Raw genomic sequence first — 19,208 nt, 5'->3', positions numbered from 1 at the left:
ACTACCTCTATTCCAAACAGGTAATTGTCTTATCCAGACGCACACAGAGGCCTGTTCTTGGCAGAAGATGCTACATTCCAAATATTACAAACTTGAATCATTGCAGGCTTTTCTCCTTATTACATTACAGCAATTTCAAAATGCAACGTTTAGGGTGGCATTGACAATTGGCCAGCTGGAATAAATGGGAGCTGGACCTAGTCCTCACAGACATCATTACGTCAGTGCTCTGCTTTCACCGAAGCGAAGGCTGTAATGCATATGGGCTTGTTTTTTCTCAAATCCAATTTTATGTGAAGTGCTGATACTACCGACGCACCCAGCAGCAGAAAATATGGGGCCAGAGGGAAAGAGATAAAACAGTCTCTCCCATAAAGCTCACCAAAAAAACCCAACAAACTAACTCACCACTACAGCTGGCAATACAGACACAGACACCAACTTCTTTGTATTCTTTTATAACCTGCAAGAGAGTTAAACTGAAGTGAAACGCAGGTACACTGTTGTACACACCGCAGTTCTGGAAGATGTAAGCCAATTACTGGGAAAGCTGCACCGTCCGCATTCCCCAGTACTCAGCTAAAACTTACAGAGCTACAAAACTGAAACCGTGATTAGGGGGCATGTATGTCTCATGCCGACAGGTTGCCTACTAGGTATCTCACAAGTATTCTACGGGCTTTTCTGGGGGAAAAAAACCCTACTTACCGACTTCAATGTTTTTGCTCCAACTGAATCCACAAAGTTCACTGGTGTGAAATCCAGGATTAAAGAGTGGATATTTGTTTTGGGCGCCACAAAATGTTCATGCTCATCAGGAGACGTGTCTTGTATGCTAGCATCTGGAGATGCAAATTTTCCATTTACAGGTAACTCATCATTTGCTATCTCATGTTTTATACTTGCTTCCATGTCGTTGGTCTGGGACAGAAGATAAATGACAGCCAATGCTTTTTCAGTGTTGACCCCCCTTCTCCCCGTACTCATCTGTTCTTTCAACCTTTAAAAGGCGTACAGCTCCTAACCATTACAGAAGCTGGCTTTACATGCATGCATACTTCCATATCTTACGTATATCAAGGTTTATTCTCTTATGCCCAGCCTTTCTATGGCTACAGGCAAGCAGCGTAAAGCTGTTACCTTAGGAGCGATTTACCCATTCCTTCAAACACTGACACCTGTTCCTTCCTTCCCTTGTCCCTGCTGATCCTGTCAAGGCCCGTATACTCAAAAGAAGCAACAGCAACTGGGCTCTTAAGTTAGGCAGTTGTGTGGTTTCCCATGGTAAAAAGCACACACCAGCCCCCCACCACGGGGCCAAATTTAAACACGCACAAAGGCGCAAGCATGTTTCAGACAGCCCTTCTGCCTCAGCCACGCCAGGGTCAGCAGTGCGGATGGGACCCTTTTATTACAGGCACTGCTGCTCTGCATTAATTTTATTCTATTCTATTTCTGCATGATTATTTCAAGTGTGTGGGGAGGGGCAGAGGAAGGGTCCCTCCAGTTTCTGCCAACATCACTGCTGAGTCACTATGACACTGTGGAAAGGCTCTGCTCTGCTTTTTGCTACCTGAATGTAATCAAGGTTCAACACAATTATCCAACCCAGCCTTGAGCCCCTGATCCTTTTGCTGTTCCCTCAGTAGCCTGTCCACACTGCACAGCGCTTGCTCCCTAAGCCTTCCTACCTGAGTGGCACCCTGCACCTTGTATAAACAAGAACGGTAACACCAGAAAGCAGCATGTTAGCTGATAAAGCAGAGGTAAATATTTACCGAAGAATTCACTAGTTTCAATACAGCTTGCTTTCTGAGTTCATTTGCCGCCTTTATTTCCCTGGCATGCCTCTTCTGGGCTTTTCTCCTTGCTGCTAATATGGCACAAGGGTCCACTCCAGTCTGTCATCAAAAGAAAGCACGATCAGAGGAGATTCAGCTTGTTAGGATGACATTGCAGTATCAATTAGCACTGCATTAATCACTGTCATAAATTTAAAACGCAAGCCTGCACTGTTCAGTTTCCCTCGGTGGGGGAGAGAACAGTATAAAGTAAGAAGGAATAATCTTGGCAAGCACTGTGTTGACAAGATGAGGAAGAGATGCACCACATTGTTTTCTCGAGATCAGAGTGTGCCATGTTCCAACCGAACGCTGATTCGAGTGCAAAGAGCAAGGGGGAGAGAAGTGCACTGGGACATAAATCGCTAATACCTCTTGCTCTGTGAAGATCGGTACCACCCACCTGTTTTGTACAAGGCTCATCATGGGAGCTACAGAAAAATTTTCCAGAAGTTAGTAAGGGTGCAACTGCTACCGGGTCAGGCAGTTCTGCTGTTAGCTGGTTCTGTTATTGCCATTCCCACCCAGTCACCCACTGGTTAGACAGGAGGTGACGCATACTCTTGTATGTGGGTCATTTGTTGCTCCTGAGAGGCATAAATGGCCACAGTATTTCACGGTCCTACACTCCACTAAAGTTTGTCACCCAAGAAGGGTGCTTTTACTCCTAGACATTTTGTTTTCAGTTCGGCAACTAATTTCCTTTTGATTTAAAACAAAACAAAACAAAAAAGCGTTTCACCAGTTTGCGCTCTGCAACCACCAGACCTTCCATTCACAAGGAGTTACTATTAAGATAAATCAACAAAGCGTATTCCCTCCCACCACATTGTTGCTTCCTAAGATGATCTGCAGTTTGCTGGAGATACCTCACGTTTTACTGTTCTCCAGGGGCCACAGGCCGAGAAACATTGTGCTAGGGGCGGCACTAAAGGAGCTGAAAGATGAGCATGTTTCAGAAGCCAGCTTGAATTTTCAAGACACAGACATCAAAGAATTTGCTTTACTTACCTTTTTCTTCAGCGCACTTGTATATGACTCACTATTGGCAAAATAAAGTGATGCATTAGCTTGAAATATTTTTATTCCAGGATGTTCTTTAACCTAAGAAAAAGAATATTGGATGTGCACAGTTAAGTATTGCCTGCACTAGAAGAAAAGCACCTCTGTGATTACAAGACACATGAACGTGCAGCAGCCCAACAGCCAGCCCTGCATGGCTGCCGGCATGTGTCAAATAAAGGGAGGCTGGCACTGTCGTGAGCAAAGGCAATCAGAAGATCAGAACCTCCCCCTTTCCCACTGTAATACTGCACACAATCAATGCCATGTAACATTTTTCCTTCTTTGTAACAACAAAATGTACAGCCATAAAAAGGAATTAAATATTTGTAGTTCTCTGATGCTGTTATCTGCAGTTGGTATTACCACGAGGAAATCAAGCAGATCTAGCCTCCCTTTTCGCCTCCCTTTCTACAGCATTAATGACTCATTTCTCTCTTTCTCTTTTTTCTTTCTTGTCTCCTCAGGCACAAAAAAAAGAGCCTTTCAAATCTTTGGTTTTAAACAGGCCCTCAGATAGGTCACAGTACTGTTTCTTTCCTCTGTTTTAAATGAAGTAATCTCTAAATGGGTCGCACTCTGACATTTTACATGCTAATAACCTGGCTGGCAGCAGAGATCCAGCCTGCCATACGCTGTCAACCCCTTCTTTATGCAGGAGGAGGAAATGCTAACTACATTCAGTATAACAAAAACGGAGTCTCCTCTTCTTTGCATACAGCTAGAAACACACCCATACACTTCTGCTTTGTGTCATATTCAAACCAGAACTGGTGAGAGAAAGTTTTCAGATTACACCATCATCTTTTCACATAGTTTTTTACAGAATGGTTCTTCAGTAAAGGGGGATGTAGCCTTCACAGCAGCACCTCTGAGAACATGACAGAGAGTGCAGAAAATTGTAGCTGCTCTTTTTGAATAAATATAGCGTGCTTATGTCCATTATATTGACAAAATGTACTGCTTTCTTTTGGTTGAACAAAACGGCATTTATAAGAAGCTAAGTGCACGGCAAGCAACTGTGCCATTAGTTGTGTATATTTAACGGGTAAGGGATGGGTGGAGGCAGGGAGATGCTGTTTGAAAGAGTTTGTGCAATTTGGAAGAACATATCTGGATCCTGGGTTCCACGGATTTCATGCCATACCGCCACACAAGTAAAGAAGGTGGCCCGCTATGCACTAATGTACATAGCAGTCTTTAGCAGTGGTATTCCTATAAAACTTACTATTTTGTACAAGCTAGTAAAATGGAGCTAGTATAAAGGTCACTTTTGGTCACCTCCTGGTCAAACATACATGCAGTACAAAAAGCTAGCATTTTGAATAAAATACCTTTTAATACTAACATCAAATTTGTTTTCTTTCCCTTCAACACTAGTGAATGCTAGGTAGGCAGCACTGTATGTGCAGAATGATAGGGCTAAGCAGCAAATTGCCAGTCGTCTTTGCCCCGCTACATAAAACTCTTCAATACAGAAGAATAGACTCCTACCTCTTCATACTCTTCCACATCACAGTAGATGTCAGTGTCAGGAATCTGACCAAGGATTCTGTATTGAGGCCTAGAGAGAAACAGAAACAAATGTTTTAGTATTATCACTTATAAAGTGAGTGTTCAATACAGATTGAAACTTATTTTAAATGGTCATTCCGCAGTGCCTGTCTGGTACAATCTTATCTAAACATGGTCAAATGCAGTGGGCAGTTTATGGCAGGAACACAATAAAGGGGCCATCTGGTGACTAGACAAGTTTGCTTCTGTCAGTGCAAAAACAATTTATAAACTTAGCACAGTAATGTCATTTTCTGAAAAGCATGGGCCACAGCATACAAAGGTACAGGGCAAATTCTTTTGGCATGAACTGGTGTAACTCTGTTGACTGTCCTGCAAGTATGGAAACTCGTACTGGCAGAAAACAAGCTGTAATTTCAAAGAGCCACTCTGCTCCCAGGACAACGCCTGAGCAGATGAATATTCCCAACTCACAAGCAGTGTAACAACAAAGTACATTACTGTTCTGTTTGCAAGAACAGAACCATATGGACATGGCAGAAAACTACTCTCATTTACGTAGAGCGGAAATCTCAGAAATTTGGTTTCATTCCAATGCAGACAGAAACCAAGACTTTTATAGACCTAAACGTCCCAGACCTTCAGCCTAGAAGCCTCACAAGACAGTCCTATCCACACTTGCAAGAAATCTTTTTGCTCTAGACCTGGAAAGCTTTACAGTAAAAGCTTTGTCACTTTGAATGGGAATAGAGGAGAAGTGAGAAAATTTAAGGGCAAGCACAATATTTCATGAATTAGAACTTATAAAATCCCTAAACATTTATCCAGTGATAACTTGACACAACTTCTGACTGACTGTGACAGCGCCCATAAAATGTAATAATTTACCAAAATTGACATCAAGCAGATTTGAAGTTCTAAACTCTAGGCATTAAAAAAAGTAAACACGAAGATTAACCAATGTAAGAATGTGAAAATCTCCTGGGTTTTTGTAAACTTGAAATTGCAAGTTCATGCCCTCTGGGAATTTTGTTCTCAGAAAAATAAAACGCAAACCCTGGATCAGAGCCACAGGGTTCTGTGTTCTCTGTTATGAGGCAGATTCTCTACTGTATGCAGCTGAAGAAGGTGGAAAAGTCTCTTGCTTATCTGCACCCCTTAAACAAACAAAACCACACAGAATATCAGCAAACACTAATTTTGATAAAGAAGAAATCTGACCTTTGTGTTCTGTAAATAACGGTTATCATTGCAAATGCTACTGCAGTAAGCAAACCATAGTCTAGTCCCAGGAACAGAGAAGCCAGAAAAGCTACCACCCAGATGGCCTAAAACAAAGAAAACGTCTGAATTATTATGCGTTCTTTCCTGTTAACAGCAAAAACAATAGCGTAATTCAACCTCAAAACCTATGTATCACTTCTGTTCAGGAACAGGCTATATATAATGTAATCCATCATGATAGCAGACTGTAATTGCTTTAACCTTTCAGAAGGGCATAAAAGCTCAAGGCACACTAACATAACATCTGACAAACTGTCACATATTAATTAATGCCTTAAGTCCTGTTCTCCAAGGAATTCTATGTTACCATCAGACTCCAAATACCTTAGGATTAAAAAAAAAAATTTCCAAGGCCTGCAAATAGCTCTCACTTACTTCTATCAGCCAGTTAATCCAGGAGAAAAATGACACCAAAATGTTCCCTCCAGTATACTCTTAGTTCTGGCCCACTCCAGCCCGGTTTTTGGTTTGTCTTAAAAGATGGCAAAGACCTTCAAGTAGTTTTGTTTGTTACTCTGTTTTTCAAATTCTCTTCGGACATTCCCACAGCCTTCAGTGCAGTTCCTATAGCAACACTGCAAGAGCTTTGCTTTTACTGCAACTGAACTACTTCGAACCTGAGTTAAATCTTGTTGAACAATGACAAAAACATTCTTATGTGTGCAACAGATCACTCTTCTAGGTCTACTTATGGCTCCATGTCTTATGTTCATCTGTATCCCAACATCAATTTGTAACTCCTTGATAAGTTTCTACTCTGTTTTGGAGGTTAGGAAGAAGAGGAGCAACAAATTTAATACAGTAACTTACACGCACCGAACTGTGCATTACTCACCAGCTCAATCTTACTGGTTCTCCAGAAGTGCGCAACATCTCCAAACTGTTTAAACATTCCTTTCAGGTTAACCATGACAATTGCAGCCAGTACTGTCTAAGAATATTACACAAATGCAATTTTCAGAAGCAAAATAAACCCATCCCAAATAAGAACTTCAATGCATCACAAATAACTGTGTTTCCGTGCTTTGTACAACTGATACAAGTCTGCTGAACAGATGTTCTACTTAGAACCAGCAACTTTTCAAGCAGTGGAGCTATACCTTTACTGTGGCTGCAGAAATGGCAAGCCAGAGTCAGTACGGTTTGATTTACTCTTTCCTGGCAAAAGAAATCACGTATTCCTGAGCAACGTGTTTCTTCAATTATAGCGCCTGAAGCAACCAGACTATAATCTCAAATTCAAATGTCTCTACAACATACTGCAACAATTCCTGTAAATCATATAGGTGTAATCCAAGGTACAACTCCTATGAAAAGAAACAGGAATTGCATATCATCCTATGCGTGTCACCAGAAACAAACTTTTTTTTTAAAGTCAGAATATTATTTATGAGCAATTGTATTGCACATTGCTTGGGCTTCTTTGCCCTTCCCTTCGGATTTTATTCCTCTCCCCTTCTCCTGCCTTTTCATTATTATTGTTATTATTATTGTTTTGTTGTTGTTACTATTATTATATTAATTATTGTTGTTTTGTTTTTTCTTCTATTAATATTATTATTACTATTATGTTTTTTTTCACTCCTATTTTATTTTATTTAAATTATTAAATTGCTCTTATCTCAATCCTTGGGTTTTACATTCCTTGCTGGTTCTCCTTCTCATCCCTGTGCGGGGTGTGAGGTGGGCGGAGAGTGAGTGAGCAGCTGTGTGGTGCTTAGTTCCTGGCTAGGGTCAAACCAAGACACTTGGCAGTTTTAGGTTTACAGGTCGGCTCAATGATCTTAAAGGTCTTTTCCAACCTACATGACTCCAAAGGGGAATTGTTTGAAGGTATCATTTTTATGTTCTAAAGACAGAGTCCAGAACATCCAATATTAAAAAACAACAACAACAAAAAGCATGCTGGATCCTTCAAAATATAGTTAATTGCTGGTCTAACAGCAAAAATGCATACAAAATATAAAGGTTTCTGGATCAAGGCCTAACTGTGTTATTTACTAGTCATCCCACAATCACTATTTTAAGCAATACTCACTGCCTCTGCTCACTGACAATGCACTGCCTCACACGCAAAACTCCCTTACCTGTGGAAGCGGTTCAAAGAGGTATCCAATAGCCACAATTACCAACAGAACCATAACTGAAGAGAGAGCACCTGCAATCTGAGCAAAAGAAGGCAGAAATCATTTATAAATGCTCCCAAAGAGCAATATTATTGCTTAGCTAACCCCTCTTGTGCTTCCTACAGGGCTGGTTGTTCAAGTGATTTTGATCCTTCCCACTCAGTTCACCCATTTTGGCTTGTGCAGCTTTCTATTCTGGCCCAATGCGGATTTGAAACAGGGGAAACTAGTTATTCCTTCTGGTCTAGACATAGAAATCTGGCAATCTTGTGAAGCTTTGGACTTTAGCTTTGGAGCCCAAAAAAGCAAACTTTGTTTAGCTCAAAGTTTGGGTTTACATACCTGAGTTTTCCCACCAGTGCTTTCCTGAACAAGACTCCGAGACATGGAGCAAGTGACTGAAAAGCTTTGGAAAAATGACCCCACAGAGTTGCATATTCCCAAGGCGATAAGTTCCTATGTTAAACAATAGATCAAAACAGAAGGCAGTTACATCTAGCAACTATACAAAACTGGAGCTATCCACACATATTAATAACCACATCTTATTTACAGTAATTACTAGCAATCTTATTGTAGAGAATAAGAAACCTTATTGTAGGTTATACTTGTGGTTCTCATAAATGTGCAAGTTGATGCATGTTAAATCATCTGTTAAAGTATGTGAAGAAGTGCTGGATATATTTCCCATCCTTAAATGTTACAGTAATCAGTCAGACTGAAAACTAAAATGAATGACAGCATTGTTTGTTTTAAGGATTTCAACTTGGGTATAACTTGAATTATAACTTTGAATATATGTGGAAAATAGTTTCTCATACAAACACTGTTCTTTGCTTCTCACCCTAACTATCTGTTTAGTACTTATTAGAACCAAGAGCAGCCTTGGCTGTGTTTCCATGGCTGGTAATCCATTGCTGTACATGAAAAAAACAATGTGTGCTCACTGCTACATCAGAAAGATCCTACGGGAAAACTGTTACCATGAGTGAGAACAGAGCTCCATCTACCTCAGTACTGTGTTTCTGATGCTTAAGAATTTGCTTGTTATGAGGCCTCCACAGATTACTCTGCATCCTGCTAGTTGTAAATGAGGTGCTTTAAGTTATACGTTGTCACAGAATGGTTGGGGTTGGAAGGGACCTCTGGAGATCGTCTAGTCCAACCCCTGCTAAAGCAGGCTCTCCTATAGCAGGCTGTACAGAAGTTCTGGATGGATTTTTTTCTCTTTGCGTTTCTACAATCCTTTTTCTGATTCATTTAAACACTTCGCATATACTGAATCCTGTGATAAGGAGTTCGGTAGTTTAACATCCAGGTAAAGTAGCAGCTGACACCACCTGAGGAAAAGATCTAGATGCGTAACTCGGGTCAATGAAGTGATGATCACTTTAACTAATGGAAATAGAGCTGATTCCATTTGTGCAGCTACAGATTTGTTCTTTTCTCTCTTTGGGTAACAGAACAATGACATCAAGGCTGAGATTCATCTGACCAGGTATAAAAATCTGTAGGTAAAAGTCATTCAAACTCCATTTACTCTCAGAGGAAGACAGCCATTTCCAGAAGGGGGAACTGCTGACCGGTGCTGTCAGATACTTGCTCTAAGAAATGCCTTATTGCATGTGAACTCTGTCTCCCTTAACACCACAATGACATCTGCCAATAATCCAACTGCAATACTGATTCTAAAATGCACAGGGAAGACAAGAGTAGGTGAGGATGACACACTGTTTTAGTTTTCGAGAGTCCTTACCACAGCCTTGATCACTCATATCATGATCAGAATGTTAACTATAGGCAGGACCAATTGCTGTCCCAGAAAATAACAAGCTGCGTATTTGCAATAGGTTGGAATAAAAAGAAACTGTAACACATAACTGGAATGTCTAAACTTCAGATAATAGTTCTTTTGACACATAAGGCATTGTATTTACCGCATGACAACCCTATTATGCTTTGCTCTGTTACAGAAAGCAGTGAGAAAGTAGCTGCCCATCAGGACAGTCTGGCCCAACAATTAATATTCACGCATATGTCCAAGTCTAACAGAAGCAAGCTTCCCAAAATGAAGCTAAAAGGGAAACTGGAAACAGAAGAACTTAAAATAACTCCTGGCATTTACATGTGTAGGCTATCAAAAACCTGACCTGACTCCACTACGAAAGAAAAACTCATTTTTGTCCAATATCCCATTCTACTTTAATGATGTAATAAAGGTGCTACTGAGAATTTTCAACAAAGCAACCCCAGTGCTTTTACCTGATTCCCATCAATGGTGTAACCATGTTTAAGGGCAAAGATCTTGGCCATTGAAACAGCCATTGAAAATCCAACTATTGCTATTGCTACTGCATCCACAAATATTGCTGGGATGAGCTGAATCTCAGGAACCGCCGGTGCACGTAACCTTGAAGGTGAAACAAATATTTACAAATTACTGTAATAAAAGCTACATGCCATATGGAAAAGGTATAGTTTTAATAAGAATATATCATCCCTACCCTTGAGGAATATTCCCAACAACATCCACTCTGTATGACTCACTCAGATTCATTCCAGCTGAAACTCCTGTGCCAATAATTACCTAAAAATCCACAAACACATTTGTAAATGTCAGCTAGAAAGAGATAAAGCCACTCGAAGAACTAATAACAGTTAGCTGATTACGATTACATTTATTTGTCAATCAGTTTTCTAAGAGTTAGAGAATAAAGAAGCAGATAAAAAGGAGGAAGTATCACGATTTTCCCTCCATCATGTTCACCCCCCCAGATTTTATAAAATTTTCTTGGGAACAGTGAAGTGGAACATGCCATGGTACGATCTGAATCACTTGAATGCCCTTTACCTCAGCCAAGCTCAGGCAGAATAGTGTATCAGGAAATTAAATGCAAGGACAAGCCAAAGACGTCTGCACTGCCATATTTTCACGTGCACAACCTGCATGCTATCTGTAACCAGAATTGGTGCAGCAGCAGTGAAAGGAACAGGTGTAAGATCACTTTGCTGTTGCCTTACTGTCAAATACCTATTACACCACTTCCATCATCTCTCAATACCGTCCCTTTCTTTGTTCCTTCTGTCTAGATTGTACTCATACCCTGTTATTCCCTTTCTTGGCTCTGATCTCAAACTAGGCTGTTTGAGAGCTCTAGTTATCCAAGAACTCATTTTTAAATCCAGCTGCTTTTAAAGGTGAAAGTTTATCTAAGATGTGGGCTTTGTGTACATTAAGATAGTCTGCTTTATCCATGCAGTTTAGAGTAATCATTCAAAACAGAATCAATGCTGCAGTCAGTTATCAGTCTCAGAAACAGAGAAAGGAAGGCCAATTAGTAAGTCCTGCTGGTTCCTGCGCTTCTTTCTACCACCGCATTCTAAAAAGCACGCAAGCCCTGCAGAACCTCTGAAACAGGCACCCGTAAACACCTTCCTTCAGGAGGGGGTTCTGAGCTCCTGGACTCCATGTGGGAAATGCTGCTCAGGTGCATGTCTCACAGAGAATCATTCAGGTGCTGAAACTCCAGGATAAAGTGCGTTTTACAACAAATCTCTACCTACTCGTTACCATAGGGGACTATGGGTTTTTAATTCTTCTTTGGGACTTTATGCCTAAAACTTGGGCACATCAGTGCCTAACCTTATGAGTATTCAAAACTTCAAAAGGATGAAGTGTCAAATGAATTATGTTCAACAGAAGTTACTCTAAAGCTCAATAAGACTTGATAGAAAATGAGATAGTTTCTACTGCTTTAGAATACTTATATAATTGAGCCATAGAATTTCACAACTGGCTTACCACAATGATCTCCATAGGAATAGGAACTGGGAGCTTCTTCTTAAACCGGAGATTGATTTCCTTGCCAATCAACAATAGAACAATGCACGTTAATCCAACGACCAATGCAGCAATATTGGTCGTCATTATTTTTGAAAGCACCGCAGCTATGCTCTGTAACGCAATAAAAGTATCATAATTATTCCTGAGAAAATATAATTATGGAGATTTGCCACAAAAGAACAAATTATACACTGCTGTTCAGCTGTGTTTTTATTCTGCATTTATAACCACAGTGAATCAGTGCCTCACCAAAATTCCCATTGTTCCCACAAAACACAGAAATTCAGAGTATGTCTGTGAGGGAGATGCATTTGCAATCATTTACGATATCAGTCTTTCTCAAATGGGGCAAAAATTTGGAGAAAAAACTATCATGGGGGAAAAAGTCTAAACTAAACCACTTCTGTTATCTTCAACATTTTCACACATATTTCATACTGGCAGCTACCTGAAAGTAATAAATGCAAACCCCTTCTAATACCTTCAAATATTCTTTGGCAAGTCACATCTACTTAAAACTGCACAAACTATTGTAAAACGATAAGGCTGCTGATACAACCATTGAGGTTACCATAGCAATATGATTAAATAACCATGATCTTGCAACACTGCTGCACTGGCCATTATTCCAAATATCTTTTAGTTGAAAACACTATCAAAAGGGTGTTAGGAAAGAAAGCTTGCTGGGACACAGAAGTGCTAGAGGGTAAATGATTCCCCTAACAATTACTTCTCCTTCCACTGCATTTAAGAAAATAAAAATAAACAAATGACCTCTGGAGAGATCTTTGAAAGAAAATGTACATACCCTTCTGTAGACAGAAGGAAAATTACAGCAACTATCAGGATATTATACATTCAAGATGTCCTGGTAGTACAACTTGAATATATACCTTCCCTCCTATTTGTTTGGCAGTTAGTCCATCTGGTTTCTGGATTAGTGAACCAAACAGCAAATTTAGGAATTAATCATTAGTATAGCCTTGTTTCCAAAAGTTTTGTTATATTTGCATAAATACACAAGAAAGACTCCCACAAAGTATTTTCTATAGCCTTCACGTAGTCGAAATCCTGAAGCTTCGTTACAGCTGAGCCATCAATCTGCTCAAAAGCTTGGGTTTTCACAGATACCTGAGATCTTCCCTATTCTTCCACTCAGGAGTTCTTGTCTGTAAAATCAGAGCATTGATTTTGTGATAACAACTTGGGGCTTCCTAGACTGGCAGGCAAATCAGGTTCAGATGCATTTCAACTCTGCTTGTTCATAACAGTAAGAAAAGTAACGCTCATGTAAACCTAAAAGCTTTGGATGTAATTTTGATTAGAAATGTCCCTTTAAACAAATAATTTGCTGCATAGGATCCATTACATTTTTTTCAGAGCACAATTGTAAATTTTAAATTTGAGTGAAGAAGAGGTTTTGGTTTTACTTAAGTCATAGTAGCCAAATCATAACTTTACACTGCATGGTTTTTCTTCTGTCCACTTGCATCACAATGTGTTAGACAGAAGGTGAGTGGAAGATCAGACTATGAGCTACATCAAATACCTGATACCTACATGCTCTGAACAATCAGTTTTAATGCTCAGGGTCTTTGATAAATGGCAGTTTTTTACACTGAGTGTTCTTATTTGACATGAGTTTTTCCCACTGCTCTAATGAACAGGTACATTTATGATCACACAGCACTTTGTGTCCAACCATGCTATAAAACAGCTTTACAAACAGGAAATGAAGAATATTTCCATCAGGAATTGTGTGTGAAATTAAAGAAATACAGACTGGGCAAGGTTCTGAGAATAACATTTCCTAGCTTTGCAAGACATGAAGCATTTTAGCAGCATGTTTTCCTTGCTTCAATGAACATTATGGTGTTCATATTACAAAACTACACTTAGCAGAATCCTAAAACCTGCCCATCTCAGACTGTGTTGAACTACCAAGCTGCGCCTATGCTGCACTTTAAGATGTCCATATATTGCTATGGCACTTAGAGACCTCATACCCAGTTTTGAATACTAAAGCGTCATTCCACTTAATGCCAAAATAATAATTAAAAAAACAAACAAACAAAAGGAAAAATCCTAAGTACTAGATCCAGACAATGCAGAATTTGCATGTTTAGTAAATGTAGTTACTCACATATACAACTGAGAGGGGTCCACTGTACCGGTTAGTCTTAACGCCAAGGAGATACTTCAATTGAGAAGTAAAGACATGAACTGCTGCAGCAGTAGTAAATCCTCGCACCAGAGGCTCTGTTAGATAGATGGCTACAAATCCAAATCGAAGGAAACCTAAACACAACTAACAAAGAAGAGAATTATTAACCACGTGACTCCCACTGTAGCCTGAACATCAGCACTGTATAGCACACAGGCCACAGGCCACCTCTCTTTACTTCAATGCCCCAGCCGGATAAGGCAAACCTGAATTTGGCCTTTCTAAAGCCACAGTTCAGTAAGCAGCCATCAATGCACCAAATCTTCCATGTCACTGGCCGGTGCAGTGTGCAATATGGATAAACATACGCGTTTGTATGCATTCATAGACAGATTAGAGAACATCAGGTTGAGTTTTTCTGATGCAATAGGAAAAAATGAAAGGGGGAAGGTCCCATTTTTCCCACCCCTCCCCACTTCTGTTATGGGCTGCCACAAAGCAGTCTGGAGTCTACACAGTGCAGTGCTGAAGCACAAGTCTATTGACAGGGGATCCACTGTGACCCAGCACACCCTGCAAGTCTAGCAGCAGCATCTGAACTTGCCCTTACAGTTAACTGCAAGCACATACCTGGATAATTCCTGAAAGAAAAGCGAGAGTCACAGCCACCTGTACCCTCTTGGTATCCCTGGCATTGTAATATTCAAGGAAATCTGTATCATTAGTAGAATTATAGCCTATAGATATCATTTCATCAGGCACTTCTCTCACAGCAACGCCACCAACCATCATACTAATCACAGCAAAGGTGCCTGAAGTAAGAGGGAAAGGAAAATAATTTGTTAAAATCCTGGAGGTTTGTGGGATTTTTTAAGAGTGGTTCTTATTGAGATGTGTGCAATTAAAATATAATATAATTTTCTACCTAAATATTTTATTTTTTCAGTCCCCAAATCTGCTCTAGTACTCAGCACCATTAAAGCTAGTTAGATGGTGAACATATACATCTACAGTAAGTAAACACCATAATTTTTTTCTATCTCAGTTTCTATTATGCAAATTAGAGATTCGTCCTGGCCACACAGGATGACTGCAGCGATGAAATTACAGTTCAGGAGTTCACAGCACACACTTCTAGATCTAATATGACAAAAAATGCTCTTCTATTCCTTTCTAAGTGGGATGGATAAATTAACAATAAAAAATACTACTACTGTTTGACACATCTGTATTTCTCCTATTCATTTAAATTCAAATTGATGGAAAACAACTACACTTCCTACTTCCCCAATTTTATTTTTTACAACTTTATTAAACACATGCACACACAGACTTTCAGTTATCCATACAGATATACCTATTGATATATGCTTGGAGGTTCCAAAAAAAGTATACAGAAAGACAGGATAAAATGAAGAATATAGGCCAAATACTGGGGGAACAGCTGCCAGCAAAGCATAGGCTAAACCTAGAAAACAAGACACAAATACATATGTTAAGCAAACGACAGAAAGAAACCATCTGAAGCAAAAGGATTTAAGCTTACTAAAACTGAACTCACTTAATAGGAAATCTTGTGACATATCACAGGTTTAAAAAACAAGAAGTCTTGCAGCAAATACTCTTTAACATGTATAATACTGTAGGGCAGTGCCTAGAAACCTAATGGTTTGAGTCAGGAAACCAGAAGTATCTAATTATGGGCACTGCAGGTGTGTGCATGCATGTTTGTGCATACATCTGTGCACCTGCGCTCTCACTGTTTCAACTTTGGGGCTGGAAGTACTTTTTAATAGCCAACAAGCACTTTTTGTTGCCTTTTGTCTGTCAAAGAATGTAATTTGAAACACCCCAAACCCCATAAACAGTGGGACACATTTAATTTTTCTTCTGCTTTTCTCATCAGACATGACCTTCATGGTAATCTATGACTGTTTAAACACCTCCCTCCATCTTCACCACAGAACAAGTGGGATGACATAACAGTCTATGTTTCTGCAAAACATGCTCCAAAATATAAAATGAGCAGAGAATCATTGCTTACAATCTGTAAGGTCATAGAGAGCTTATAGCCTGATATTCTTCCCAAAAAAATAAGTCCTTTTTGTTATCAAGCCCTGTCCAAGTTCCAGGCAGTGGAAGTGCAACCCACACCATTTCTGTTTGTAAGGGGGGCTGGCAAGCATGGCAATGGAGCTGTGGGGAAACTGCTCTAAGGGCCACCAGGGAGGGACACCTCCCACAGTGCTCCCCCTCTGCGTGACCGAGCATGTGCTTATCATAGGACCAGGCTCACAAGCAAATTGTGTGCACCACGTGATATGGCACATTATGGTCCCAAGTTCCAGCAAAATACATAGTTCTACACGGCTTGCATTAATGCAAATTAGACACCAGAACTGAACAAATGGGCCTTGAGAAGAAAACGCTGTATCCTGGCTTGGCTTTGTTCTCCATTTCACCTTCACAAGAGCAGACTCACGACACCTGAGGAAGCTGTGTGTTCTTGCCGCACTTGGGCAGACTGGTCCAAGTTAGGACCAAAAAGCTCAACAGTCCAGTGCAAATTATGAAAGGAAGCAATGGTTCACCCACCATGGAGAGCTAGTGATACTTGAAAACACCTCTTCCTATTAATGTATTTTCAAACCGAGAGATAAAGCATCAGGTTACAACGAAAGAATAAGAACAGGAAAGGATCTTCTGTGTCATCCAAGCACTCTTGCACAGTATAATAGCTCACAGTCTTGCTCATGCCCTAAGCAATGGCCAAGTCCTAACCAAGAATTCAAGTTCCTATCTGAACTGGAATGATGATATCGTTTATCCTCTTGCAGCAATGAGCTCTTCATTAAGTATTGTTTATTCTCTTGCAGCAGTGAGCTCTTCATTAAGTACTGCTGAAACACATCCCACATATATTCTCTGCCCCAGGGGCTACCTCTCATGCCAAGAGAATCAGCAGAACACCCTGTACTATAACAGCCTGGCTTTTAATATGGTGATGAACTTAACAGTACAAGTGACCAGAACTGAAAACTAGTGGTTTCAAAACCAGAAGGGTGGGTCTATGTGAAGTTCCTATCTGAATACCCTTTTATTCCTTTTCCTTTTCATTTGTACTGGCATTTTTAGAGGCTGTCGGTGCCAAGGAAATAAAGAGATATTGACATGACAGGAGTTCACAGCTTAAACACCCTGGTCATTTCAGTTCTGCCTGGAATGATCCCCAGGCTTCTTTGAACTCATGCTTGATAGAATTACATGCATTCCAGAAAAATAAAAGTTCAACTTTTGCCTTTTTAGAAAGATTAGGAGCAGCTTAAGGGCATGTCTGCAGTCACCGAAGAAAAGAATAATATTTAGTTTAAAACGAAGTCACAACTTAATTATAAAGTTCATAGCTGACCACTTAAATTTTAGTGTCCTTATCTGATCATCACATAAACTGTGTTTCAGTATACAACTGGTAATGTTTGCGTCTACTGTATGGCAGATTTGCTGACAGTTAACCACATACTTAGCAATTTAACATAAGCTGACGTTTATATTTGTCTAAGAAAAAATATCCTTAATTATAAAAAAAATGCACAGACCCAGGAAGCTACAGAAATAAACAAGTCAACTGCACAGACTAAATTAGGATATTCCACTGCTTTAATGGATTACCACCTATTAAAATCTAGGCTTCTCGGATTTACAGATTAATTCTTCATACCTGCCTCAGCCTTAAGTGGAACAAGTGAGGTAGAGATATGAAATATGAAATGCTTAATTACATTACCCTTAGCATGAGGACTCCTCTGGACTGGGCTCTGCACAAATTCAAAAATTCTCTCCACTCCGAGACCTCCTGAGGAAATCTACTGGGACTGTGGCAGCTGTCATGAAGCTGCCATTCCCAGAGCAATGGTGACACCCCATCATGATACTGCTATAAAAACCCTGTCACTAACTCCACTGCAGTTCTGAAACTGCTGATAGTAAGGTGTCAGGCTGAACAAAAGATTCCACTGGTTCAGTCACCAAGAGCTGACCAGAAAAGTGAACACCAGCTTTCTCTTCATCTTCCACAGAGCCTGCTCCTACTTCAGGGCCAGGCTCCGCTTGGGGTGAAACTTCCAAGTAATTTAATAGACATTCCACAGATTTTCAGTCTTGTTATAGAATATACTTTTGATTTATTTCCACTATGTAAATCACTTCCCACTACTATCATTCCAGCTTAAACCTGTGACTTCTAGCCTTAACAGAAAGAGGGATCAGTCTCTGGTTTCTTGCATGTTCTTCTCTGGTTGAATTTAGTTTGGTTACTTTGCAACAGCTGTCAACCTGAAACATGTCTATATGTTTATTAGATATTGCTACCCTCTGTAGGAAATTTGCTACAACTTTCAGGATGATGGGATCAGAAAATAAGAGAGTGCATTCAGCAAAGGTTTAGACTATAAGAAGCTGGTTCTGTTATTGAGAGCTTTTGGTATTGATCCAAGAGGTATGCTTCTCTCAGAGTCTGCTGCATATCACTGACTTGCAGTTTCAAGGACATCATCGTGATGGGCGGGTCAGCAGAATGCTGTACTGATCTCCACACACCCCCTGAAATACACATCCTTTTCTCATGAGCACCTGTTCAGGAAGCCAAGCACTACCATAAAAGCACACACAGAAAAAGCAAAGAAGGGATAAATAAATCTAGAGAGATACTCACCTTGAGGAAGCTGCATAACCCCAGTGCTTATACCTGAGATAATGTCTCCTAATAAGTATTCCTTCACTGGGTAACAGGGAAGCCATTTTAAAATTGGTAAGAAACTGTAAAGATGAGACTTGGCTTTCTTAGAAGAACAACTGAAAATACAAAGCAGAAAGAAAAAGTTAGACACTAGCAGTGGTCAAGGGTCAAAAAAAATTGTCTTTCATCCCTATGCAGGAAAACCACTTTATTAAAGGCAGACTCAGGCCCCTGAAGACTAATTTCTGGACAAAGCTTAAACACAAGCAGCTACAACTAGCCCTTTATCATGTGTTGGTTGCTGTTCACAAATCTTACATAACTGGAGGAGAGAATCACAGTCTTGTGAGGCTGGTGGTCAGTGGGAAGCGAAACTGTTCAAGTCCATGCACGACTGAGCAGTCACACAACACCTTTTGCTGAAATCATTCCTAGTAACAATCCCCTGAGGATAACTTGCTTTCTGACAGTGGTTTTCACTCATCAAAGTACTTTGCAGTGATTTTTCCTATTTTTATTTCCTATTTGCATGCTTCATACTTTTTTATTATAACATATTACATACTTACGCTTTCTTTTTCTTTCTAAACTATTATTTCACTAATGCTTGTTACTATCACTTGTACTGATAGGCTAA

General features: G+C 40.0%; 1 protein-coding gene across 3 annotated transcripts in view; it reads right to left on the bottom strand.

Moving 5' to 3' along the window:
* The window catches only part of SLC26A5 (solute carrier family 26 member 5), a 36,607-nt gene that overhangs the window by 1,949 nt on the left and 15,450 nt on the right, over positions 1–19,208 (bottom strand). For all 3 annotated transcript variants that reach the window (XM_056339194.1, XM_056339192.1, XM_056339195.1), the window contains 16 exons: positions 18,548–18,687; positions 15,194–15,304; positions 14,467–14,648; positions 13,816–13,980; positions 11,631–11,783; positions 10,333–10,415; positions 10,091–10,238; positions 8,171–8,284; positions 7,790–7,867; positions 6,538–6,633; positions 5,640–5,746; positions 4,398–4,467; positions 2,853–2,945; positions 1,779–1,901; positions 709–921; positions 409–463 (listed from right to left, as the gene is read on the bottom strand). In XM_056339194.1, the coding sequence (XP_056195169.1) occupies positions 409–463; positions 709–921; positions 1,779–1,901; positions 2,853–2,945; positions 4,398–4,467; positions 5,640–5,746; positions 6,538–6,633; positions 7,790–7,867; positions 8,171–8,284; positions 10,091–10,238; positions 10,333–10,415; positions 11,631–11,783; positions 13,816–13,980; positions 14,467–14,648; positions 15,194–15,304; positions 18,548–18,687 (1,931 nt within the window). The remainder of the gene's footprint in view (positions 1–408; positions 464–708; positions 922–1,778; positions 1,902–2,852; positions 2,946–4,397; positions 4,468–5,639; positions 5,747–6,537; positions 6,634–7,789; positions 7,868–8,170; positions 8,285–10,090; positions 10,239–10,332; positions 10,416–11,630; positions 11,784–13,815; positions 13,981–14,466; positions 14,649–15,193; positions 15,305–18,547; positions 18,688–19,208) is intronic.

The sequence above is a fragment of the Falco biarmicus genome, chromosome 5 (genome assembly GCF_023638135.1).
Source record: "Falco biarmicus isolate bFalBia1 chromosome 5, bFalBia1.pri, whole genome shotgun sequence".
Lineage (NCBI taxonomy): Eukaryota > Metazoa > Chordata > Aves > Falconiformes > Falconidae > Falco > Falco biarmicus.
This window is presented reverse-complemented; position numbering and strand designations above follow the sequence as displayed.